The sequence below is a fragment of the Syngnathus scovelli genome, chromosome 5 (assembly GCF_024217435.2).
Source record: "Syngnathus scovelli strain Florida chromosome 5, RoL_Ssco_1.2, whole genome shotgun sequence".
Classification (NCBI taxonomy): domain Eukaryota; kingdom Metazoa; phylum Chordata; class Actinopteri; order Syngnathiformes; family Syngnathidae; genus Syngnathus; species Syngnathus scovelli.
The window spans coordinates 7,692,592-7,718,911 of NC_090851.1; the positions used below are offsets into that span (position 1 = coordinate 7,692,592).

At 40.5% G+C, this 26,320-nt stretch overlaps 1 protein-coding gene across 3 annotated transcripts; it reads right to left on the minus strand.

The window, feature by feature from the left end:
- Nucleotides 1-192: 192 nt before the first annotated feature.
- Nucleotides 193-25,949, minus strand: helz (helicase with zinc finger). 3 transcript variants are annotated; one of them, XM_049721788.2, is made up of 34 exons: nt 25,866-25,932; nt 24,393-24,460; nt 23,215-23,445; nt 21,814-21,850; nt 21,473-21,597; nt 21,193-21,249; nt 20,882-20,933; nt 20,709-20,784; nt 20,299-20,497; nt 19,898-20,005; nt 19,459-19,600; nt 18,967-19,122; nt 18,247-18,517; nt 17,421-17,547; nt 17,107-17,319; nt 16,800-16,939; nt 16,054-16,233; nt 15,070-15,174; nt 14,525-14,703; nt 12,864-12,982; nt 11,319-11,464; nt 10,757-10,904; nt 10,485-10,668; nt 9,069-9,297; nt 8,538-8,814; nt 7,437-7,482; nt 6,786-6,973; nt 6,430-6,634; nt 6,273-6,343; nt 5,371-5,866; nt 5,034-5,280; nt 4,301-4,913; nt 3,598-3,898; nt 193-3,260 (listed from the first exon to the last, which is right to left on the minus strand). In XM_049721788.2, exons 3-34 carry the CDS (start codon nt 23,425-23,427, stop codon nt 2,914-2,916), a joined length of 5,997 nt encoding a protein of 1,998 aa, XP_049577745.1. In that variant the 5' UTR covers nt 23,428-23,445; nt 24,393-24,460; nt 25,866-25,932; the 3' UTR covers nt 193-2,913. The 3 variants fall into 3 exon arrangements, with proteins under 3 accessions (XP_049577745.1, XP_068506718.1, XP_049577744.1); XM_068650617.1 differs by lacking the exon at nt 24,393-24,460 and having other exon boundaries at nt 15,070-15,171; nt 25,866-25,949; XM_049721787.1 differs by lacking the exon at nt 24,393-24,460 and having other exon boundaries at nt 25,866-25,949.
- Nucleotides 25,950-26,320: the final 371 nt, after the last annotated feature.

A 26,320-nucleotide genomic window follows, 5' to 3' on the forward strand; every position in this document is an offset into this window, starting at 1 on the left:
CACAGAATCAGAATCTTGTTTTTGGACTAATGAGGGACAGAAAGTTTTTGACTTGACTTCTTTAATATTAATCAGTGTATTTCCTAGACGTGATAAGATGACATTTTAAAATGGGCTGAATACTAAAAAGACATTCATAAACTCACTCAAGCCATTAGTAGAAGATAATTCTGAAGGGAAAAAACAAGCGTGTTTCAATAAAAACACTTTAATAGAGAAACAAAGTAAATAACCTTTAAAACACAGTCTAAATCCTTTATTATAACCACCATCAGTTGAAATGGAAAAGAGTAAAACGGATCTATTCAGTACTTTTGCACCCACATTAGGGATTAGCCATTTGGGGCTGTGGGGGTGGATGGACGTGCCAGTCACTACACTCTGCAGGGACTAACAGATGAGAGCAACATGATGACAGAAAGAGATGGACACACTGATCTATCTCTGATGGCTGGGCCAAAGTTGCTCCCCTCGTGTTCCGCTCACAAATTGCTTGACTCGGGTTCTTCCAAAGACAAAAGCGGAGGCCAAAACATTTCAATCCAAGCAACACATATGAGGGGGGGGAGAGAGAAAAATGTAATAGTCTAATAGTCTTTGGCTCAATGCCGTCTGCCACAAAAACAAACAAAAACAATCAGAGCTGGAGAGGCAGTGAAATATTAGTATTGCACAAGTTCAGCCAATGAGCATCAGACACATCAGGGAGCAACCTCAGCTTGAGCCCCGCTTGAAACACAAAACATAGTACATGACTGATACATTGCTGAATGACATGTTACTAAAATAGAATAGCTGGTTTATGTCACATTGTACACACCAAATACACCAAAATGTTTTGACTGTGAAGAGTTGAACAAAAGTTTTGTTTGCCACCCACAGTTGATACAAATAAAAATAGGGATTAAAAAATGACCATGCACGAAAAAGAAAAATCATGATTGTAGTACAGAAACAGAAATCTAAAGTATTGTACAGTGAGGGGGGGGGGGGGGGGGGGATAGTGTGAAACAAGTTGTCATTCTGAACATCAAAAAACAAACATGTCGACATTTGAGCCCACCAACTGGATTTTTCGACTTTGACTTTTGTGAAATTGCATGATTAAAAAGGACATATCTGTTCGTTTGAATAGCATCTACAAAAATTCTCAAATTTAGGGTTCGTCAATACTTAGAAAATGCATATACACAAGTATACGTTCATCCGGTGTTAATAAGTGACAAGAACCTACACCTCGGCGATACAATGAAAATACCAGCACAAGAAGACGAGGAGGTCCCTTTTCACATTTTAAGAAGTTTTAACTGCTGTATGAAAAATCATGGCACAGTGGGATGACGTCACTAGTTTGAGCCAGACGGGGCAGTGAACACAAATAGCTGCTGCTTCCAACTTTTTATCTTATTGGACAAAATAGCAGTTTTGTTTTTCATTCGTTAAAAACTAGCAGTGCTCTCAGTACACCAGCTAGCAAATTGTTTTAATAGGAAGCAAAAGCCCCCCCCACCTCTCCAACAGAAACAAAATAAGTCTTTTTTTTTTTTTAACTGCGCTTTTGTACTTAGAAACCAATTAGGAGCAAATGAAAAGCAAATTGAAAGTCATTATGAAGTTGATTAAGGATACCGTGTTCACATTATTGTTGTTGGATTGTCTTTTTGGGAAAACATGAGCAGTGTGTGCAACAGTCAGATCTCAGCCATATCAGTACATGTTTATCACAAACGTGTGATTAGATCCCAAAAACAAGACAAAACAAAACATTTTGACGCAAAGTCTTTCCAATTACCCCGAATGCCACTCCACTCTGGCTTCAAAGTCCCTCCAGTTCACATTCACAAACCATCACAGTACTGCAACATACCAAATTGTTAGACCTTCTTGTCCTTCTACTAACAGCACATTTCATTTATCCTCTCTGTAACAATATCAGATTTTATTGGAGGTTTTGTCGAGCCCAAATACAACCACCACAACTCCTGTTCTAAGCGAGACTAAATTGAATAACAAGCAGCCACAATGAGAGCAGTGAGAGGGGATTGCTTCCACAGGAAAAACTTTATTAAAAATTCTAACTGATGCCTAAAACGTAAAGCATAAAAGCAATATTTGTTTCGTTTCTTTTCAACAGAATATGACGACACCACCGATTCCCTGTTTAAAGATTCAAAATGGGCTCTAATAATGGAGGGGAAAATGTCCATACATGACAACGCTTCAAGAAGCCAAATGTGGAATATTTGGGTTAACTGGCTGTGCAGAATGTCCAACATATCTGAAAACATAACAAGGGTCTATAATAATTTAAGGACATGTCTGTGGCATACGATTCAGTCATTTATTGTCTTTAATGTACAGATTAGAGGAAACTGTCTACTTCTATACACATCTCCATGTAGATTCTGTCAGCTGACCACTTAGCTTTTGACCCTTGCCACAACTATAGTAGTACAAAAACAAATCAAGTGAAAACTCGACGAAACTGCCAACGCGTGTGTTTAGTGAACAGCAAAACTAACTTCAATATGGAAGTAAAAATACAGGAAAGCTAAGTGGCCAACCAAAATTTCTTAAATTTTTTTTTAATACTTTTTTTCCTTAGCATTACGTACATATACAATTGTAGATAATATAAGTATATATGTTCATATATACATAATGACTATGTATATATACTGGTAATGCATTCATTGTATATACTTTTTTTTTTCACAGATATGTGAAACAGGATAAACGGTTACAAATAAAAGGTTTAAAATGCAACAAAATGCAGAAAACAAACCTACTGATCGAAACGATTTGTAAATAAACTGCACTATTTTTTTTGTATTTTTCAGGTAAGATTTTTTCCATTTTTTTTGTTTTGTTTTTTTAAAATGTTTTAGGGGGTATACAGGTAGAGGGTGACACTCATTTGAAGTAGGAATAGTAGCCATTGCTACCATCTGAACTCCCTATAGTGAGCTCCTGCAGGAGTGAGAGTGGGTCGCTGTTCTTTTTGGCCTGCTCAGGTCGAATCGCTCGTGGTTTGGGCGGAGCGCGGAGAGCACTGGCATAGGACATAGTAGGTGGTTTGTTTAGATTTGGAGCTGCCTGAACGGGCTCTGCAGGAGCCTGTTGTGGCTGCTGCTTGTTGGACATGAGGGGTGGGAACTGTCCAGGGTGCTGAAGGGAGTTTAGCGTGTGGGGGTGTGTTTGCTGTGCTGCCGGTGGCTCTGCCTTTACCTGCTCCTCCATCTGACGGAGGGCCTTGGAAGCTGACAAACACAAAAAGAGATCATCATATATGCTGCATACAAATATGAGAAACGCATTGTTTACTCATATACACATGTACAAAATTGTTGGCACCTGTAAATTAACTTAAAAATGTGAATTTGCAGTAATTAGAAGTAATCAATACACATGTATTGAAAATTAGACAATGGTAATCTGACAATGTCCTTGTGCCCTAGAACAGAATTATTTCAAAAAACAAACTCATGGCTGAACATAAATTTTGGTACCCTTTAACAAAACAAAATTAACCTTGTTGGCAGCCATATATTTTCTACTGTACACATACATGCAAACACCTCTTGTGAAAAAGCCTACCTAGAAGTTCCCGATGATGAGTGAGGGTCCCACCTCCATTACATGGAATGTTCTGGAATGGACCGGGACCACCACCGTTACTGGGCCAGAGCTCATGTGAGGGGTAACTGTAGGGTGGGGGTGGGTGCTGCTGCTGCTGCTGCTGAATGTGCGGATGAAGGTGGTCCTGATTTCTGTCTCCTGCACAGGACTGGGACTGCTGGGACATGGCATTGTGGCTATTGGCAAGTGAGGGTTGATCTGGATAGCTGGAGGAAATGCGGCGCTGATACAGGGGCCGACCAGGACCTCTGGGTTCATACTGGATACAGGATGGAAAAGATTAGAAAAAGATCAATGTTCTCTCAATTGTACCCCAATGAGAACATGACATTTATAGCCCTAAACATCATTCGTCAACAGAGCTCTACAGTTTCATCCAAACATAATCAGCATTAACAATAACAGTAATAAGGTGCCAGAAGTGATAAAATACTAGCATGTAATGCAGGAGGATATTCATGGAAGAAAAATGTCTTTTGACCAATTTTAAAATGTATATGCAAACAGCTGATTGCAAAAAAAATCTACAATTAGGTATTAATTCCAAGAAGAAGAATTAACCTAACACCTCCATTTTTTTGTACAACTGCATTTTGTTGTTTAGCTTTGTATCTAATACACTATACAACAAGCATAAACCAACTAAATGTTTGACATCTACCTCATCTACACTGTGCAGGGCAGTGGTTGCAGATGTTCTGGGTGACAATGACTGGTAGGACTCCTGGTCTTGACTTTGCTGCTGCTGCTGCTGCTGCTGATGTTGCTGCTGTTGATGGTGAAGCTGCATCAAATGGACTTGCTCCTGCCTGCTGGGTGGTGCCATGATGGGCAGTCCGTATGGAAGGCCGTGGGCCTGGTTACCTAACAGGTGGCTCTGTTGTGGCGGGCTCACGGATGTGCCTCCACCATGGGACCACTGGGTCTCCTGTAAAAGGTATTTGACCTGTGATGCAGGGGGACTGGCAGGGTGCGCTGGTGTCTGATAGCAACTGCTATTATAAAGAGAATTTCCAACGGTATGCTGCTGCAGAGCTGAGTTGTTGAGAACGTTGTTGTTGTTAAGGTGATCGCGTCCGCTTTCGTGGTGGTATGGTCCAGACGGAAATGGGCCGGCATGATTTGAAGTAGCAGCTAAAGAAGATGAAGGGTCAGCTGAGGCACGGGACTGGCGATACTGGAGAAGGCGAGACTGAGGAGGGGGTTGAATTTCACTTGCTTCCCTGGTTTCAGGTGACTCGTGCTGGGGGATTTCTCTCAGGAGGCCTGTGTACCTGACGAGTGAAAATGCGTTGCATGAGATCTTGAAAAATCTGACATCAATATAACTAAAGGTGAGACTAAACTGCAAATTCAATCCATTCTTTTTAAAACAGTTTTATGGATGGTCTAACCTGTTGAAAGGTGGACCAGTGGAATTTGCATCATCCTCTATGTTGGCACCAAGGGCCCAACTTGCTGCACGGTGTAACGGATGAGAAAAGCGAGTCATGGGTGGTTGAGCAAGGTGAGGGTTTTGTTGGGGCAAGGGGAAGGTGACACCCCCTGGGAGGAAAGGCCCTGCTGCTTCATTCCACTGGCCAAGCCTGGCAGCCTGCTGCTGTTGGTTCAGGACCTCCAGAGCCAAGGGCCGTCGCAGATCTGAAAAGACATGACATTACCTTTAAAATGACCGCCCTTGTGATTTTGCAAATGACTGTGCTAAAATTGAATGCATTGGAGACAACTCACCATGACCATCTGAATGCGGTGCATCTTGTCCTTCCTCCCCAAAGCTACTGACTCTGTTGTGGTGTTGTGATAGATTTGGGTGGTGACCCCCCAGGTGGGCCACAGAAGTCCTAATAGAGCCTCCCATCTCTTCAACGCTTCCTGATTCTGGCACATCTAAAGTGGGAGACTGGATTGCCCTATGTGGGGCAATATTGCCACTAAAGAAGGATGCGCTGTGACCCCCACCAGGGAAGGCAGGGCTGAGCTGACTCTGCTGGACCATCGGTGGATGTTGCGGCTGGTTGACCCGATAAGGGAGCCTTGAGACTGGACACTGCTGGGGGAGAGATCTTCCACTGACAGGATGTGTTGGGAAGGCAGGGTTGGGTGGTGCCAGATGATAATTGAGTGCTCTCTGACCAGCCGAGGGGTCTTTTCGGTGAAGCAGTGCATTTGGAAAACCAGCTATACCATCGGGCTGTGATTCCAGACTTCGACCTGTGTCAAAATCGCCCTGTTGAAAAACAGAGGAAAACAATGTTTTGCAATTAACTATGATTTTTATACATATACGTTATGTTTTAACAACTGGAGACTAGAGTTGAGAAAAGTCACAGTTGTATACAGCAAATGAGCTGCAAGCTTGTAACTACATTTAACTGGATTGTCCCTGTAATCGTTTAAGACTGATAATATACACTATAGTGAGCACAGCTCTCCAGTCTACATGTGAAAACATTTCAGAGAATTTTGCATATTTGTTTGTCTATCTGCAGACAACTTCCTGATTTATGAAAGACTAACCCCAAAAAGAACTGGAATTGAGAATTGCTTGGAACCGGAATCAAAATGATGAATCAGAATTATCTAAGACACAGCACCGTATATGGTCTGTAGACAAAATATTATGTACAGTGTACCTGTTTATCCTTAATTTCTGTGTTTTTTCTCTCAGGTGTCTGCTCCGACTTTGGACAACCTTCTAGTTTTCCTAAAAAGTAGTCAACAACAACAGTGTTAGCAGCATAAATCCTCCTTGAATTTAGAAACTGTTGTGAAACAAAAATCAAAGCATGCCATTTCTGACTGCATCCGACTGTAGATCTGTGTCAGGGCTTGGTTGTCCCACTCCAAGGGGAGAGGGATGGACCACTCCACTGCAAGGAATAGGAGAGCCTCGATTCTGGGCCTGCAAGAGGTTGAAGTTGTAGGCCATGGCTGCCTGGTGGCTCATGATTCGAGGGTCAACAGCAAAGCGGTTCTGATAACTTGGCCATGGCAACTAAAAAAAGACAATACACAAATAAGAACATCTTTCTTATCTAGTCTAAAGATTGAAAAAAATGTCAGATCTTCGATTTCAAAGTACTAGATTACTTTATCCATATTTGGCTTGCACATATTTGTCAATTGGTTATTGAGCACAAACTTACAGGAAGCGGCACAGGCATGACCATGTTTCCACCATATACTGCTGGAACGTAAAGGATGCTGGCGCCTGTGTGAGGGTCTATCCTTTGAACAGGACTTGGTGACTTGCCCAAGCCAGCTGGGGCGGCACCCACGGGGGGTGTAAATGCCTGGATTGGGTTTCCCATTAGAACAGCTGGGTTGGGCTGGACTGCAATGAGAGGGGGTAGAAAAGACGCTGTAGTTGCCATTTATAGGTACTAGGTTTCGAGCATTATTTTTTTTTTGTGACTTGGGTATGGCACTTTGGAGTGTTGTTTATTATATTTTATTTATTTCTCTCCTTTTATGTTTTAAATGTGTGTGAAATAAAGACATATCAAGTCAGTGATTCGACGTATTACAGGTTCGATGGGATTGCCGAAGGATCTTTTACTACTCTGAGTGACTGACACTTATTACTTTTTAATGAGAGCTGAGGTTCTAAGACATTGATGGTGATATGTCATTATTTCACCTCTAGCAATCGTGGCTGCCAGACGTGTATGAACATTCAACATGCACTCAGCATGACAATAATTCTGCTGTTGAGTTGGCAACATGTTTCATGCACTTTACTCTTCAGAAATAGTATCAATTACACAGACTATCAGAAGATAACTGCAAACACTCACCATAACCTTCAGGTGGAAGGTGCTCTGTGTGGTTGGCATGTTTGCCCTGCAAGATAAAAGGATCATTAGAAAATCACAAAGGGGGACTCGATAAACGCCACGAGTGGGGCTATGTGGGGCTCATCCAAAGGAAAGCCACGACTGTTAGGGTGGTCCTGGCTGTTGCACTTTCAGCACCTTTTCATTAGTTACGGGTAAGCAGGAATCAAGCTGAACAATAACAGAGCAACTAAGTAATATACTATTGTCTTGCAAAACAATAACAAATCTAATTTTGAGCTCCGACTCCGTAGTACAACTATGTTCCTAAGGATTTAATGTTGTAATATCCAAAGACAAATCGGTCATCATAATTTCTATCTGTCTCGTGTCGACCTACTCAACTTGCATTGAAACACTGAACCTCTATGCCAACCATATTAGAAAGCTAATCCAAAAAGCATCGTGCAAAAAGCTAGAATGAAACTTGTAACAATATGTGACTTGTGAATACCCAAACAATGGGATGACCTTTTCAACAAGCAACATGCTGCATATGCTGAAATGACATTTACGGGAAGCATCATAGGATCAAGTGTTTCATTGCTTAATTGCATGTCTGTGTTGCTAAATCCAGCTGATGCTGCGGCTCATTAGGCCCAGTAGGTGATGGCAGCATGTTGGCAGCAGTGGCGATTTCGTTAACCTTTACCTCAGGGCAGACAGCGGGTACATACACAGGCACATATTTATAAAAATAAATAAAAAATTAAAAAAAACAACAACGAAAACAACCCAAAAAAAACACACCCTAGTCCATTAAATGAATGGCCATAAAAGCAATTTCCTGTTGGGGGTTGGGTACATGAAACAACGGGGCAGTTTAGTCACACAATTTAGAGCTTCCATAAATATGGACTTGCTTAAAACATTGCTACTGTGCGCTGCAAAGCAACTGACTAATCTATTTTGTACCTATGGTCCTATCTTATTTTGTGTACACAGTGAACAACAAAGACTGCAACAATATCACTGGATATGAAAGCGAGTTTGATATATACAATTCGCAAGTGTTATTGCATGTTTTTCTAACCCCCCCCCCTCTACACATACACCCCTTACCTTAGGTGGTGACTGCTGCTGTTGCTGCTGTGCCTGTTTTGTGGAGGATGTCTGCACATGCTGAGGATGGGGATGGTGGTGGGGATGTAGGGCCTGTGAAGGCGGGTGCCCTTGCAGAGGCCTGAGGGCACGGGGGATGAATTCTGGAGCCAGAGGGTTGAGAACATAGGTCTTCTTTAGCTCCAGGGCCTCTAACTGGGTCTTTATTTGCTCAAAGGTGATGCCATGGAGGCTTGAGTTTTCATGGCAGATGGAAACAAAATGCTCCCAGAACTTTCTGAAAATGAATGAAGAGAAAAGTCAGCCATTTAAGTCTTCTTCAGTGGTTTCTAACCAAAGTATCACAACTCCAATACAGTGTTAGTCAAAGATAAATTCTTTCAAAACATCTGCTACAAGTTGCTCTAAACTACTACTATTACTTCTCTAGCTGAAATTAAATCAATTGGGATTTTTAAAATGATATTGTAAAACTATAGGTACTATACTTTCACAAATCCTCCAATGGTATGAAAGACAGCTTGCATTTACCTGCAGCGTCCAACAGAGCACAGTGCAATTGGGTCTCCCACGACCGCAACCAGCGACTGAGCTCTGGTGATGGCTGTGTTGAGCAGCTTGTAGTTGGACAAAAATCCATAGTCCAGGTCCTCAGTGGAATCCTCCACAAGCTGCTCCTTCCTCTTGATGGCTGTTTGTTTGCGCTTGCAGGTATGCCGCGTCCGCACCGTGCTTAGGAACAGGACCCGGAACTGTTTACCTACAAACATGTCTTGGTTGAGTGCTCATTCTAAACTGGCATTTCATTTAATAAAATAAATAAATACACACAGCTAGTTGTCGCTAAAGAATAATATTCACTTGAATTTAAATAGTTCATATAACAGCAAATTATTTTAAATCACACCACAAACATTAGAACCCAATAAAATCCGTAATAATAATAATTATAATAATAATAATAATAATAATAATAGAAAAGCAAGGCCCTGTAATTATTCAATAAAGGACTTTGCATATTGCTACTAGATCACAAAAACTAACATATGTGCCCTGTTCTAATTCACTTTCTGGCATTAACCAGAGTGTTGTTTGAGTGTATGTGTCTCCGTGCCTTTTAAGTGCAATTAATGAGGGGCTTAATGACCTGAAGAAATCATCTGGATAAGATGCAAGTGGAAGATGTATGATGCTTGATCAGGGGAGCGAACGCTCGAAGCTCTTATAAACTCCTTATAATAAGAATTGATGATGTGGAGGTTAATATACACGCTCATAATTACAGTGGGACATACCAGGGTAGTGTAGTGTGCTCACATTCCCAATGAGAATACATATTAAGAGTATCTCAAAAAATGAAATTGTGGAGACACAATATCATGGATAAATATTACCAAGGCTTTTGGGATGCAGTTTCCCCTCAAAGGGTCATTAAATGGGACCTCAATATTAAATGGGATTGACAATATTGACAATATCATATTTGTAAAAAGAAAAAAAATAATTGGCCCAATTTCATAAAGATCATTGTCCGAACTTTTTGAAAATAGATTTTTTTTTAATTTATTTATATAGTGTGGTCTTGCTTAATTAAAGTGTGTCTTGTGACACTAACATTTAAGTCCAAAAAACATACTGCTTATAAAACATATGTAATAATTTCTACAAAAAAATTGGATAAATTACTAGTTATTTGAATGACAAGAATCCACATAGGATCTGAACTGGTATTTGCTTCCAATGTCACCAGAGGCACTGAGGCGTGTTAAAAGACACTTTTGTCACTTCCTTAGATCATTCCAGTCAGCCTTCAACAAATGGCAATTCACTTCAATGCTTCTGACCAAGGGACACCTAATTGTAGGTGTCATTACAAGAGTTAAGCACAAATACTAAATGGCATGCATAAAAAAAAAAATGGTAACCTGGTAAGGCTGTTTTTCTCACCTTGGACATTGAGCACTCTTTCCACACTGACTTCATGCATTCTCTTCTTTCGGAGCTCGGCCCGAATGCGAAAGACCTGGTCCGAATACGGCGAAACCACTCCGATGCTACCCTCATCCAGCTTTCCCCAAGCTACTGGCCACTTCTTGCGCAACTCCTCCACACGCTCCACAATCTCAAACACCTGTAAAACAAAAAACATTTTTTAAACTAAACATGGTACTCAGATGTTTGTGGACAATGAACTAAAAATCAAATGTATTCTTCAATACCTCAGCATTGTTGTAGTAGGCAGTGCTGTTCTTCTCCTGGACATCTTCTCCTCGTGCAGTGAAGAAGGTTAGAGGATAGAAATCTTTGTGACAGGGCTGCTTTCCACTTGCCATCAGCTTGCCATCATAAAACAACTCTGACGTGTAGCTGTATATGAAAACAATAGGGAGGAATAAGACAAAAAGAATCAACATTTCAATCTAAGTCAGTTTATACACATCGTAGTAGTAGCTTCCCCTGGTTATCAGGTTCATAATGTCAAATTTGCATACATATATGGTTATACCAGAACAAAAAGACCTTGCCTTAGAACTGAATGTCAACTTGCAACTTTGTGTTCTTTTTTTTTTTTTATTTGATGTTCTTTCACAGTTCAAACTAACTTTTTGAAGCATCTGAAATACCTGTGAGCATTGCCCTAATCATGAGACTAAGCATTCTGAATACCCAAGTCAGTCTGCTTTCCTCTCTCTCGCTCTCTCTCTCTCTCTCTCCCCTCTATTAAGCATCTCATCACCCCACCACCATTCCAAGACCAGTGCACTGAGGGCTCACACCTACTTGATGATAGCTTCATGGGAGCGGTAGTTCTCACACAGAAGGATGCGGCACGGGAATTCTGAAGGGTAGTGTTCATATAGTCTGTCCAACAAGGACACGTGCAGGTTTCGCTCACGGGCGAACTCGCTGTACACAAATGGACTCAGCTGTAGATTGAAAAGGAAATTAGAGTAGCTTGGTTATTTTAATTATCTGCACAACAATACCTTTTAGAAGCAAATATTTTTATTAGCAGGCTGATAGGCAATGCCACAACATAATGGTGCCTACATAAAGAGCATTCTTTGCAGCTAGCAACCTTGGCAAAAGACTCTTCTAGCCACGAAGTTTTTGTTTTTTTAAATAGAACTTGAAAGATGGCCAACCCTATGCAATCATGAGATGAATAAATGGCTAGACAATGCAACTGTTTGACAGATTAACATACAGGCTTAAGTTAAAATTGGAACGCACAGCTAAAGTTGCGCTCATGAGTTTCCGAAATATTGGCAATCCTGGAAAAATTATGACTAAAGGGAGAGCAATTCATTACTTTCTTTAGTGATGTGTTTGGTGTAATTACAGGGCTATTCTGAAAGTTTTTTTAAATGTAATAAATAAAAATAAAAAAGAAAATCCCTGATCACTACTATTTTCTTTAAATAATATAATATATAATAATAAACCTATGAGCACAATGTAGAAATGGTTACATTGGGGAAATGCAATAGAAAAATAACAATTTGAAAGGCAATGCAGTTATGGACAGTTGGCACACAGGTGGTTGGTTACAGTTTAAACCCACTATTGAGTGCACCAAACGGACTAAGCAATTAAAATTAATTTGCTATGTGGAATTTTGTAAAGCTGTCATTCACTGTACTGTTAATCCTCTGCAATTTATAGAAAGCAGGAGATAAGGAAATATAAAGCTATAAATCCATATGTGGACTTGTAAAGCTTCACTGACGCTGTAGTTCACGCTCGCTGTGGCTGAGCTGCTTGGACAGCTCAAACAAGGCTGTTTTCTTATGATTGGGGGGGAAAAAACCAGGGCTAATATTTGCAGCAAGCTCTTCCGCTCACCCTCAAAAGTATTTTGATTTTATTAAGGTCTGACAGTGTGAAGACATCCCAGCATGTAAACAAAGGTCAAATGCCATACAAATGTCCATCCATCCGCGTGTCCCCATGGGGGTCACGGGCGTGCTGGAGCCTATCCCAGCTGGCATCGGGCAGTAGGCGGGGGGACACTCTGAACAGATTGCAAGCCAATCGCAGGGCACAGAGAGACGAACAACCATCCGCATTCGCGCCCACGGGCAATTTGGAGTGCTCAATCAGCCTACGATGTATGTTATTTGGAATGTGGGAGGAAACCGGAGAAAACCCATGCAGGCACGGGTAGAACATGCAAAGTCCACAAAGGGAGGGCCAGAGGTGGATGGAACTCGCATCCTCTGAACTGTGAGGCGGACTTGCTAACCAGTGCGCTGCCGTGCCTCCTCCATACAAATGTACGGCACAGAAATCAATATTCTTCTGTAGCCATTTTTGGGCACTTACCTGCATATGGTCTCCAGCCAACACAATGCGGGTGGTACTGCTAGCTAAGGCAAAAGGCATGATCGTCTCACACTCCATGGCCTGGGCAGCTTCATCCAACAAGATATGAGTGAACAGGCCTAAATGGAATGGACAAAGCATTTTTGATAAATGACTGCTATAACTTATACAAAATTCAATGAAGTACAATTTCATTATAAAAATCTCATGTCAAACTCAATGTAATTTTGTAACTTTTCTTTTCTATGCAGTTCGAAAATGGAGCAGGTCCTACTTGGAGAAAAAGAGCTATTTTGTGATAGTAAGTTTCAAACTTGATTGGATGGCCATAACATGAGGGGTCCCACAAAGGTCAATCCTTAGGCACCTTTTGTTATCTGTCATGGCTCTGCAGATAACAGCTATATTTATAAATGACAGTTCAAATGTCATGATGTGTCAAGCAAAAAAACTGCCACAATGATCAGCACTTACGAAAACCATTTAATAATAAATGGCAGGTTCTTCAGTTTATGTACGTAAACCCTGGCACATTTTCACTTCAGTCGCTTGCCTTTTACTGCAATACATCTGACCTGGAAAAAGCAACCATTTAAAACTAACATGAATGCCGCTATTGTTGTTCAGTACATCTAAAAACAGTCAACAAAGTGCGTTCATCGGTTTTCTTAAAAGCAGAATTAACTATACAATTAAATAATCAAAATCTAGGTAGTATCTGCTCCATTCTCTCAACAATACTTTATCCATATCCTAAATTCAACTTTGAGGCCATAAATCAAGCTGATTAGTAACATAAAGCAGCCTAGACATCTTTCCGAAGTACCCAAGCATAGCTTTGAGGATTTGTGATAGCATCTTGGTAGAGGTTTTCGACTGTTTACATCACCATCAAACACTAGGCGAGCCCAAGAAATGGAATGTGGGGAGTAGCCTAATGATGTAAAAATACATTAAAACTGGCAGATGGCATTCCCACGCAACAAAGTCCCCTCCCACTGACATTAAGAAGCAGTCATTTGCTTGCTCTGACAAAGTGTTTCGTTTAGCTGGTCTTTTAACGCTACATAAATGAGTTTCATCACTGACTGAACAGTAGCCCTATGTCAGGACAAGATAACAGAGTCGAGAAACTGCGGCTAACCGGATAAACACGGCTTTTCTTCAGCTGTCTCACCATGCTCAAGAAACAATATTCTTAATTAAATGGCTGTGCACATACCCAGTTCAGCTTACATACAGCCAAGTTGGACACGGCAAATATTTTTCACTTTGCAACATCAGTGTATAATATCATTGTTGTTAGAAATTTCAGGATTTTTGACATTAAAATAAATAAATAAATAAATAAATAAATAAATAAATGTTCACATGTCAAACCACAAATAAACAAGGGTTCAGAGCAAGTGAACCTTAAGAACATTTGAATATTTATCTTCGGTCAATGAAACACAGAGTAACCATATTTATAAATTTTAAACTCTTAATGCTACAACTATTTAATTATTCAAACGAGTTTGAATTGCCACATCTGAAAAATGCTCCAATACATTATGCTGTGCAATTGACGGTATTTCATTTCTTCAGGTTGGTATGCATTTGTGCCACGCCTTACAGAGAAATGGATTTTATTGAAGTACATGAGATGAATTGCGACTCACCAGGTTCCAAGTCAAGCTGGCAGAGGTACTGGGAAGTGCTGAGGGTGACCACAACCACACGATGCCTGAGGATGTCATCTCTTGTGGGCATTTTAAAAGTGACCTGTGTGTTGGCGATGAGACAGTACTGCTGGACCACTGGGTGGACCGTCTTCACCCAGCGGTTCCTAAAGTATACCCTAGAAAAAGAGGGGGAAAAAAAAGAATTAATGTTTCAATTTAATCAAATTTGGATATTTGTCAATCTCTCATTATATATTTTAAAATAAATTATAACTTACACTTAAGAGTTCTTGAATTTCAAGTGTCACTTTCCTTTTATTTGAGACTTATTTTCATATATTTTTGGTTTTAATCAAAACAAACATAAGCTGCTTTTGTTTAGTTTGTGAAGTTGTTTCCAAGTTTGACATTTACAGGAATCGCATCAGCTGTGCTCCCATCCGTGTTAAAAAAATGCAATAGACTTGTAAATGGAAGTGAATGAGTTAAATATGCTTTATTCTGATGGCTATGATGGATATCTTTAGTGCGCTTCTCAATACCTGAGAGGTCTGGCATGTGGATTGCCTGCTTCAACGTAAGGATGAAGGTAGTCCTTAATGTAAAGGTCAGCTGCACTGTTGGAGTGGGTGCAGATCAGAACCCTGCTGAGACAAAAGACCAGCCACAGAGAAATTATACACTGAACTTGCTGCAAATATTGTGCCCCAAGCTGCTCATAATGTGCCTGAAATAAATACCAAAATTCTCCCCCCACCTGCTTTTTTTTTTACCAAGTTCAATAACCAAAGATCAGAGATGTTACTGTTGTTGTGTTTACAAATGGGCATTTAAGAGTAAGCTGCCAAGCCAATTTGAATTATGTTGCTGGGCAAAACAGTAGAATAAATCAGCTCAAAGGCAATCCAAAGTGGGAGGTCTTACCATGTTGTTATCTGAGCAATGTTAAGGTTGATATAATGCTAGCATTCCAATTCACTAACCAGTACTCTGCAATGCAACCCGCATTTTACTTTTAATCAAAACACTAAATTTTTTAATTCAAATATGATTCCAAAAATACTGCACAATTATTCAACACAATACATGTTTAAAACGCAACCTATAAAACCGTATAGGTACTTCAGCTACAAGGTTGCTAAATTATTCAAAACCAGCAACATGATGAACTACTGACAGACGAACAAAAGGAGTTATTGTCACTGAGTGTATGTCACGAAACTAAAATGGTAACCTCTGTTTGTCTTGGCTTTTAAAACATCTATAATTCATCCAAAACATTGAATATTACATGCATTCAGAGGCAAAAGATAAAAAATTACATTTGCTGCCCATTTTCTCCCCAAAGATCTTTTTTCCACTTTCGTGTGACGTGTAGTCAACCTTCTGGCACTTAAGGAACTGAACATTCAACAAAGTATTTCATTCATTTTGAGGCTTAGGATAATTGGTGGTTTGGGACTAACAATGATTACAAATTCATTGGCCAAAACGTGGTACAAATAACACCCAATAAACAAGCATACCTGCTAGTTTCCTGGCGGAGGATGTGTTTGACAGCCTGTGCCAGAGTGAATGTCTTGCCAGTGCCATAGGGTCCAATAATGAGGACTGGGGGCAGGGGGATAGTGACAGGGGTCGTGATGGCCAAAATGGCCTCTTTCTGCTTGGCATTCAGACGTGGATCCAGCTGTTCATCCCACTGCCTGAGGGACAGAGAAGGATGGGTTCAGTAATGATTTGATAAAGGTTTTATTGAAATAGAGCCACTAAAACCTCGTGTATGCCGACGGTCTCTGCTCGACTTGGCATTTAGCCCAGTCTCCACCGACAAAATCTACCTAGCCAGCTCTGCGGATGCACAAGCAACCACACTGGGAAAAGAGCCGCCATGAATGACAAAGAAAGAAAAAAAAGAATGGCTTCCAAACAGATAAGTACTAAGACTATTATCTTTCTATCAAAATTCATATCGAATACAACAATCAATATCTGGAGCATAGCTGAGCGAAAGCTTAGTAAATTGCAGGGCTTCATATTGTGTCTGCCCTTGACTTCAGTTATTAAATCACAATCTGAAAGGCGCTTTCATGATGCCTGACAGATCAGAGAGTCAAAGTGTAATTGGTCATTTCATAAATTGGCATCACGGGCTCTCTGTGAGGATAGCATGATGTTGCAGTTCCAAGTTGCGTTTGACAAACTACGCTTCCGACAAAACTACTCGGTTGGAGGAATTGCAGCATTGATGAGTGTGTAATGCGAGAATTACCTGTTAGGGCTCCAGGGGATGGTCGGGACAAGGCTTACATCAGGGAAGAGAATGCTATTGTCTTTACTATCTTTGATGCGATCCAGGGCATAGTGCATCTCGCACAGTGGAAGCCTGTTCAGCTGGAACTGGAGCTCCACCTGATGCATACACAACATGATCCTTTGACTAAACAGACAATTTAAATCAACAGCTATACCCACAGTAACGAGATGGAAGGTTTCATCTTCAATCAAGAACTTTCTTAACCGGGAGACAGCTGAGAACCAGTGGGGGTTAATATATAAGGCATCATTAGGTTGCAAACCTGGAGTTTTCTGTCAGGCAGTAGTCCAAGTTCATCACAGCAGTCTTTGCAAATCCTGAGGAAGATGTATTCCTTGGTCTTCTCCTCAATCACAGCTTCGTAGACACGCTCTTTAACCCCCGGAGGAGGCTGGCTGCTGAAGCCCTCCAAGCCCAAAGGCAGGAAGAGAACTGAATTCACCTTGGTCATCACTAGTCGTCCAGCCAGTGTGTCCTGAGGGGTGATAGAAATGCTGCTGGATTTAACTAGCTAACAGAGAACGCAAAATGTTGATCTTTAGCGGTACTGCAATGGGAAATCTATTCACACAATACCTCAGACAGTGTTTTTGTAAGTTTAAAACGTGCAAAAAGTTGTCCATTTTGGGCATACTTGGCTCCAACGGAAATGCCAGTTAGCATGAAGCTGGATACCAGCTGCAGGCTTACTTTGATGTTAAACCTTGGGAGACAAAAAAAAAACAAGTTAGAGGACCGATTAACATATTTACAAACCAGTGGACCATCATAATTCGAAAAATCAAGGTATCAAATAAAAAAAAAAAATCTGATTTGGCCTGTAAATACAAATCACAGTAGATTGTAGTGATTGTGTAACACTAAGGGAACAAATTGGGTCTGCTCATTCAAAGTTTAAAAAAAAAAAAAAAAAAAAAAGCCCTGCTCTGAAATATCATCTCAGCCATGTTATTAGACCTCACTGGAAGTCTAATTGTGTGTGAGAAGTCTGACACCTTGTGGTAGGCTGAAAACACACCAATTTGGGATTGATTCAAACATCCAATTTCAAAATTCACACGGGCACTATTTGAGTAGGACTGTCAAACACAGCGGTGTAGCTTTGCTATTATCCCAACTGCCAGCATTTTTAGAAGATAATTTGCACTCTTCATCCAGTTGTGCCTAAACAAGATTTATTTACTTTGTCTTAGATATCTGGTGGAATAAGAAAGCTCAAAGGGCATGAAAAGTAATTTGGTATTCAATATCGTTCCAACACTGCCAATATTGTAAGCCGACAAAAATGATTCCCTCCTTTATTGTTGTAAATCTGACTGACTATTATCTATTTATGTGCACCTACCTGTTTATAGGAAATCCATTGCACCATACAATAAGGGAAGAAAAAAAAATTACTTACTTGCTAACTTCTTTAAATTGTGCAATCTCCTCTATGTAGAGAAGGTCATGGAGCCGGGCTTGGTAGTTTTCTCTGGTCAGAGTCTTGTCTAGAACTGACTGAGTAAAGAGCTGGTCCGCCGACAGTGGGATTTGATAGCGTGAAAGAAGGCTGCGCTCCAGATCACACATGGTCTCATTAGGTGTGAATCCAACTAAAGTCTTACAGGAAGAGTCCCAACGTTTGGCAGTCATCAAGAGCTGCTGTCTAGCTGCCATCAGATGTTCAATATCTAGAAAACAAAAGCAAACAGTTAAGTGCGTTGTTTTTTTTTTTAAACTTTGTTGTGTATATGACAAGGCGGCAGTGTCGCACTGGTTAGCATGTCCGCCTCACAGTTCAGAGGGTACGGGTTTGATTCTACCTCCAGGCCTCCCTGTGTTGAATTTGCATGTTTTTCCTGTGCTTGAATGGATTTTTTCCAAGCACTCCGGTTTCCTCCCAAATGCCCAAAACATGCATGGTAGGCCGATTGAGCACTCCAAATTGCCCCTAGGTGTAAGTGTGAGTGCGGATGGTTGTTTGTCTCTGTGTGCCCTGCGATTGGCTGGCAACCGGTTCAGGGTGTCCCCTGCCTACTGCCCGATGACTGCTGGGACAGGCTCCAGCACGCCAGCGACCCCCGCGGGGACAAGCGGTACAGATGGATGGATCTGACAATAAAGCTTCTTTTTGACATACCTTCAATAGAGGCAGCATCCACCATGATTCGTTGCATCAGCACTGGCTCCGAGCCAAAGTCAAAAACTATTGTCTGTCTGAAGGTGCCAAAGATCTCTGTTGTGAAGTCCACGGTGACCTTGTAGACACAGTGGTCTATGCCATTGTCTGCCGCCACTGTCCATACAGCAAAAATCACAAGGAGTGAAAAGGCCTGAATTTATTTGTCAACCGTTTCAGATAAACTTGACACTCTGCATTGTATGGCATTTAAAAAATACATACGAAGGGAGTACACTTGTTATATAAGAGCTCTGTCAAACATTTTAGCCAGGGAAAAGCAAGTACTGGTACCAGATGCGGATATCAGTTTAATTGCTAATTCAATTTGGGTGGTGGCTGGGGGGGAAAAAAGTAGCATGGGTCATCTGAATAGACAATTCAAGATGCGTACGAGGAAGGTGATGTGGTCCTGAATTCTGACTGTTGTGCATCATATACTAAATGACATACCTGCAGTTTCTTTTTGAGGAGTCCACTCTTGAGAGCCAGCAGACACAGTTTGGATCTGCTCCCCAGCAGAAACTCCTGTGATGGAAAAATGTGGTCTGTGGGCATCGTAGAGCAGGGCTATGCGATATAGCTTTCTGGGAGGCTGACACAGATGACAGAAAAGAGAAAAACGGTGGTTTAGAACAGAAAACACATTGCATTTTAAAATACTGTTCCATTCGCAATGGCAGATATAACCATTGGGTGATTATCAATAAAGGTGTATTATAAGTGTAAGGAGTGAGAGTGACAAATTGACAAACTACATCAACGTGGAGATTAACATAATTTTAAAGGGATTCAAGATAATAAGAAAAAACATTTGAAAATACTCAATATTCAATCAAGGAAAATGAGTCAAATGCACATCTCTGATAAAGCACAGAATTTACCCCCCTACCTTGCAGAGCAGTGAGAAGGTCCAAGAGTGGAAGGATTTTTTGGTGGTGACAGTTAGAGAGAGGCTTGAGCTGGTTTCAACAGCGACTCCTTCTAAACAATCACTAAGCTGGAAAGAGAAAAATAATTAGGTGAAATGCCTATACTTTTTTTTTTTACTTCTACAGGTTAATTATTGCAGACTTAGGGAAAATAATTCTCCATTGGGACTGAAGGGCAGGAGGGATTATAAATGCATTGTAAATAAATGGAAAAAAGAACAACAGTTATTTCCAAGGTATGAATTATTTTGCCATAGCCTGTGGTCAGTTTGCTGCAGATAAGCATCATAAGCAGTGCAACAAATTCAAATCTCAAGATAAAAGTGTCTATAGTATATAAAGTGTGTTTTCTATCTCATACCACTTTCTCTGGAGACAGAGAGTTCATCCACTTCTCAATTAGTGTCTCCATGTAATTTTCGGTAAAGTGTTTGCTCTCCTGCTGTTGTTTGAGACGGATGAGGCGCGACGCGTAGCGTTTCTGCCATTCCATTAGCTCCTCCTGCGAGTGGGCCGACGTACACTGGGCCCCATACCGACACAGACCCTGCTCCAAGTACCTGAAGGAGATGTGAGCAGTGTGGTTAGTTCAACAAGAAAGTTTTTTTCTTGTTTTTTTCTCAATTAAGAATGCCTAATCGACATGATGCTGCACAGTTAAATGCAGATGAAGATAACATTTGCCTTTCAACATCAGTCTGACAATGTAACACTCATCCAAACTTACAATACTTTCACAATTTGAGACCCACATTTGTGTTTGTTTCTAACCTTTTACAGAGTGTGTACTCTTCACTGCTGGTGACTCCTCGAGGAGGGGGCCTAAACTGCCAGCCATCCTGTACCTCTGTCAGGGTACACAAAGTTAAACGGTCAACGAGGCTGAATTAAAACATTTTGCAGACCACAAAGTTGCGTGCAAATTTTGCCAAACTTTTGCCTACCCTCCTCCTGGTCATCTGTGTATTCAGGTGCCATCTCACTCTTTTTTATAGCCTGACAGAAAAAAAAGGATGGGGTAATGGTTAGGTGGAGACCGACAATTATTATGGCATGGCTATTAATTGAGCACTGGAATTCCAAATGAGTATTAGATTCAAAACTGCTACAAGGGAGACTGAGCGGGATTATACAGTTACAAGTTTGCCAATATGACTCTCGCTTGTAGTATTCAGCCATGAAAACATGGCGAAACGGCATAAACAAGAATGGAGTGCAAGCATGACAATGTGGTGCACGGCAGTTTGTAACTGACCTCGATTTCTGAAAACAGAATTTTTAATCTGGATATGTCCTTTGCAACGATGCCATTCTGCAAAAGAAGATGGAGAATTTTATTACAGCAATGATTTGTAAGATGTATTTAAAGGACGTGCTTTGTTTTGGAGTGGAAGGAATGGTGAATTTTGTTACAGCAATAATCAAATATCTTAACACTAGAACACTCAAAGATGGCTTTAAACATACATTTGTCAACCCATCAGTTATCTGAACCGCTTAGTACACAATGTATAGTACATGTTCATTCAACGTACCGTTGGCTCTCCAAACAAGGCTTTAGAAAGGATGCTGGCCACATCCTGCAGGCTGCCATCCAACTGCATAGAATTCAAGCTGGCCTGGAGCAAACTGTCTCCCGCGGTCCGATCTTCTGCCAGGACTAGGTTAGACAGAAAAGCAAGAACATAATGCCTAAGACAATAATTAAAGTGTAGAATGTTCCTACTCAGTGCACTGTACATGCAAAGTCAGAGCCATCTGTACTCATGATGCACGCCAACTTTCTTTGCACCTCCGCAGTTTGTTGTCACCCCAAAAGTGTTCATGGCATCGGTTACTGGTATCAGTAAGTACTCGAGAGTTGAAAAATGCTTACCATGTTTGCAGTCTTGATCTGCTTCATCATATTTTTTCTGTTGTGAAAGAAAAAAATAATTTGAACAACAGCCACGACAAATATACTTGAGACATGCTGTTGGGGTCAGACCTTCACTCAGAAGTTCAGAGAATTACTTTCTACACTAGGCCTCACAATGGACTTGCTTCCACTGTCATTATATAATACAAGTAGTGTCGTATCTATAACTGTATAGTGTTTAATTTTGATGTTCTGAGAAGAGAACCGTGAGGGACAGATGTTGATTATTCTCATTAAATCTCCCTTGAGGGACAACAAATTATTATTCTCATTTAATCTTCTCTTTCTGGTTATAGGTGAAAGAGCAAGTTTAAAAACATCCTATTCATGAGTAACATCAATCCAATTTGGGGATTGAACTGGCACCATCAATATGTCTGGCTTGGGACCGCAGTGGCAGACATCCTCAAGAGCTCTGTTGTTGTTGTTTTTTTGGTCATTTATTTTTCTTGTTGTGTGTTTTTGTCCAACATATGCACCCATTGCAGACGTTTCCAACGTTTCAAAGGAGCGAGATTTGTGCCTAATCAGTAGCAGCGTTTCAAAGGAGCGAGATTTGTGCCTAATCAGTAGCACTGATCTTGGTGGCGGGAATGTCTGCACTATTTGACTGCTACAGTTCGACAGCCACGGGACGTTTGTAATTTTTGAGCCACTGTTGGGCAGCATTTTTAACGGCCCCGTTTTGATCAGAGAACATGTCGGCGCTGTTGGAAGGTCTGGTTGGAGAATAAAGACGGAGTGGCGTGGTGTACGGAGTTGTGCCTTGAATCATCGCCACTTGAAATTGACGCGGCTCTATATGGGGCAGGAGAACTGAACCATCCTGTCTTAGGGTGTTTTCACACCTGGACCCTTTTAAAAGAACCAAAGTCAGGCCTCTTTAAGTGGACCAAAAAGTGGACCAAGTGGAAACAAACTCAGTTCTTTTTGTGTTCACATTGTGAGTGTATTTCAAAGAGGACCGAGTTCTCTTCCTGGTTTTGCGCCTGCAGTCACGTGACCAATCTGTCTCTCTGTCAGTCACTACGGCTATTGTTTATGAAGAAGTGTTTGATCTATTTCAAACTTAGCTGGAGCAAATGCCTTTAATCGACTATCGAAAGGACACTTTGAATTTCTCCTATTTAATGTATAACCGCTTCAAACATCAAAGAATATGGAGGGATCGTTATTGTATTATTGCCAGTGTTTTATGTAATATTTCCGGCTGTATTGTTATTTTGTTTTTGCAACGCACTTCAATATGGCGCAAATTGATGTGAAAATGATGTACAAATGAAGATGTATTGCATTGTATAAGGGACTATTTAAATTTTGACGATGTATAACAAGACATTTGACCAGCACTGTACTCACCAACTGAAGAAAGGCAGCGATGCGGTAAAGCAGGGCGCGATTGCGGAGGCTTCCGGAAGGCGGGTTCGGTGAGAGTGGGGCGCCTGTGGATTGGACTTGGGGAGCGAGGACCGCCAAGGTGTCCGTGCTATGGCTCACTACTGCCTCATAGTCCCGCCTGACTAAGGATCTGCTGGCTTCTTCACATGATTTCTCCGCTCTCCTGTCCGCCATGACTCAGGGACAAAACTTCTGTGAGGGGAAGATTTTGGGGGGGGGGGGCACATCAACAAAGATATAGATACAACAGATATAGGGGCATGTAGGGGGGGTACCCTTCGCATTTGAACTGGTGGGGTACAGATTTGTGGTGCATGGGATTCAATACCAGTCATACCAATTCTCGGTATGTTTGTTTGTAGTCATATGTTAATTTATTTAAATATATATATATTTTGAATTCAATAAACATGTATTTTTTTTCAAAATTTAAACTTTGATAAAGCTGGATAAAAGTTTGCTTTAAGGACACACGACATGACGGAGGAGGATCTTTAACTAGACCAGCACTCATCACCACTATTCCATCAAACATCTTAATATTATCAGTAATGTAGGTGATATCATTTTATTTTGGATTAGTAAATTTCATTAAACAAAGTGAATGATTACAGATTTCTTTGGGAGACATTTTTTATTGATTGCAGCTACAGGTGGCTCAGTAGCCCCTCAGAGATCAGTTTAGCAGTTTATTGATATGAAATTCGGTTTCTTAAAACTTTCTATTCCTCATATTTCCAAACGCTACTTGTTCTTGCTTGTGATTTAAATGTGTTTTGCGTTTTCATTTCTTGAAACCATAACTATGGATCGTCCCATCAACAATGACTTCAAAGTCATGCTAAGGTTTTCCTTATGGTGTGAAAAAAGAAATACATTCTCAAGAGAAACCTTATATATGTGCATGTTGAAAATTGGACACAGCCGTTGGTTGTTGATTTCAAGTTGTTAACCCAACCATTATCCATAATGCTTATTCTGACTAGGGTCGTACAGTTATTATTGCATCTTGATTTGTTGAAACTACAATCAGACTTATAGCAATGACAAGTTGAAGACTATCACCTCACAAAAGGAAGTTACATTCATGCAGTTCACGCTAAATATTCTGTATTTAATAATCACTTTTGCAGATTTACCATTTGTTGTGGCTGGTGCATGCAATATCAGCATGGGCATTGAAATTTTGTCTTGCTTCAGTTGCTACCTGTTGACAATGAATTTTTTTTTAATAGCAAATGAGAAGAAACATCACCAACCACAACTACAAAATCAGGGGTAAATTGGTTGCCATGGAGTTGCTATGAGAAGGTAAAGGGTATGAAAAATCAAACATTAAAAAGACAGCACCTTTTAAGTTTGGCAGAACGCTGCTAATTTTTCTCTTTGTCACCCTTTTTCTCATTTATAGTTGATTGTACATCTTTTATGTCCTTTTTCTCATTTATAGTTGATTGTACATCTTTTATGTCATATAGACCTTATGTGGACTGTTTTCAGAATTTCTGGCCATGGTTATCATTGGAGAAGTGTATTTGTGCTTGTTTTTATAATAAAGTCGAGAGAGGGAGATGACAAAATGGGGCAAGAGAATTGGAAAAGTAGCTTGTTTACTTGCAAACTTAGCTTGAAGCAAAATTGAGCAACATCATGTACACTGTGATCGCAACATCTATAATTGAGGCACCTTTATGCAAGTCAATGGAACATTCTATTTTTTATCTCCTCTTTTCAACTAACATTTTAAAAATCTATTTGGATGAGACGAGATTATGCTTGGTCATTTATGATTGTAATATTATTATAATGTTACTATTTTATCTTTGGTGCACAGCACTTTATTACAACTGCGTGTTTTGTGAAAGTGTTACACAAAGTTGAAATGAGACAAGGATACCATACAACTGGTACGGCAAAAAAAATATTGAGGACTGCAATGTTTTGTGTGAGACTCGTTTACACAAGGAAGAGAACAAAAGCCCATCACTGCACTGGCTGAAATAACGGACCAGCAAGCTTAGTAGTAAAATAATAATAACAATAATAACCAAATTGTTCTCGGTTTGACGAAATGGTGCAGCGCCGTTTCAAAACTAGCCGACACATTTGAAGATCAGAAGATCGTTGTACTTCAAATTGATGGGATAGTGGTAGAGTAAGGGCTTACTTTTCTCTTTGAGAGGCAAACTTGTTTTGACTGTAACAAACGGTGACGTTTCAAAGCCTCGAAAATGTCTCCATCGCGCCGCGTTTCCACAGGCACAACGGCAATGCCCTTAACAAGGCGCGCAGCGATCGCAAGTTTGCTCGCTTGTTAAAACATGCATCTTCGCAGCACAAACCTTGAAAGCTTAAATAAAGAGTAGCAGGCTGCTGGGTTAATGTTAGCTGGCTAGCATGGCTAAACTGGGTTTGCCTAAACAAAACGGGTTCGGGCCTGTGATTCTGCCACGGTAAATTGGCGCATATATTTTATATGGCATCGGCCTGTTGTCTACACATAAAATCCAAACGTGCTTTATTTTCCTAATACTGCGCATAAGCAATTATTTACATCAGCCTTCAAAAAAGAAACAAAATGAAAGCTTTGAAAATGGGAAGTCAATACTTACCTAGCTTTACTTTCTACGCCATCTTGGATCCACTTGTCAGACTCGCGCAAAGGATCATGGGACAAAATGATCTGAAGGTTGAAAGGAGCTCGGGTGCGTGCGTGCTAGTTTTCTGTGACATTCATTTTGTTCAAAATATCAAAGTCACACTGTGGAAACTAAAAAATCTAAAGTGTTAACAGAGTGAATTTGAGATATTTGGTGAAATAGTAATATTTAGTAAAAATAAGCCTGGGTTGGTAGGTTCACAGCAATTTTGCTGGTAGGGGAATAACATTTCTTTGCATAAAATGTCATTTATGTAAAATGCCCTAGTAGATCACAGGTGAGCTGTAACCTATCCCAGCTGACATTGAGCAAGAGACAGAGTAAGGAATGTTTCATGCTCAATTGCACCAATTTAGTCGATCTCAACCACTGTACAATGGCAGAGTTGTGTGAGAAATGATCAGGTG

Excerpts from the sequence above, each read along its gene's own strand:
- helz (XM_049721787.1), bottom strand. The coding sequence starts at position 23,427 with ATGGCGGACAGGAGAGCGGAGAAATCATGTGAAGAAGCCAGCAGATCC. Across the intron at positions 6,974-7,436 it reads CCTTCCACCTGAAGGTTATG|TCCAGCCCAACCCAGCTGTT; the intron begins GTGAGTGTTTGC and ends CTCTCATTGCAG. Across the intron at positions 5,867-6,272 it reads CAGAAATTAAGGATAAACAG|GGCGATTTTGACACAGGTCG; the intron begins GTACACTGTACA and ends GTTTTTCAACAG.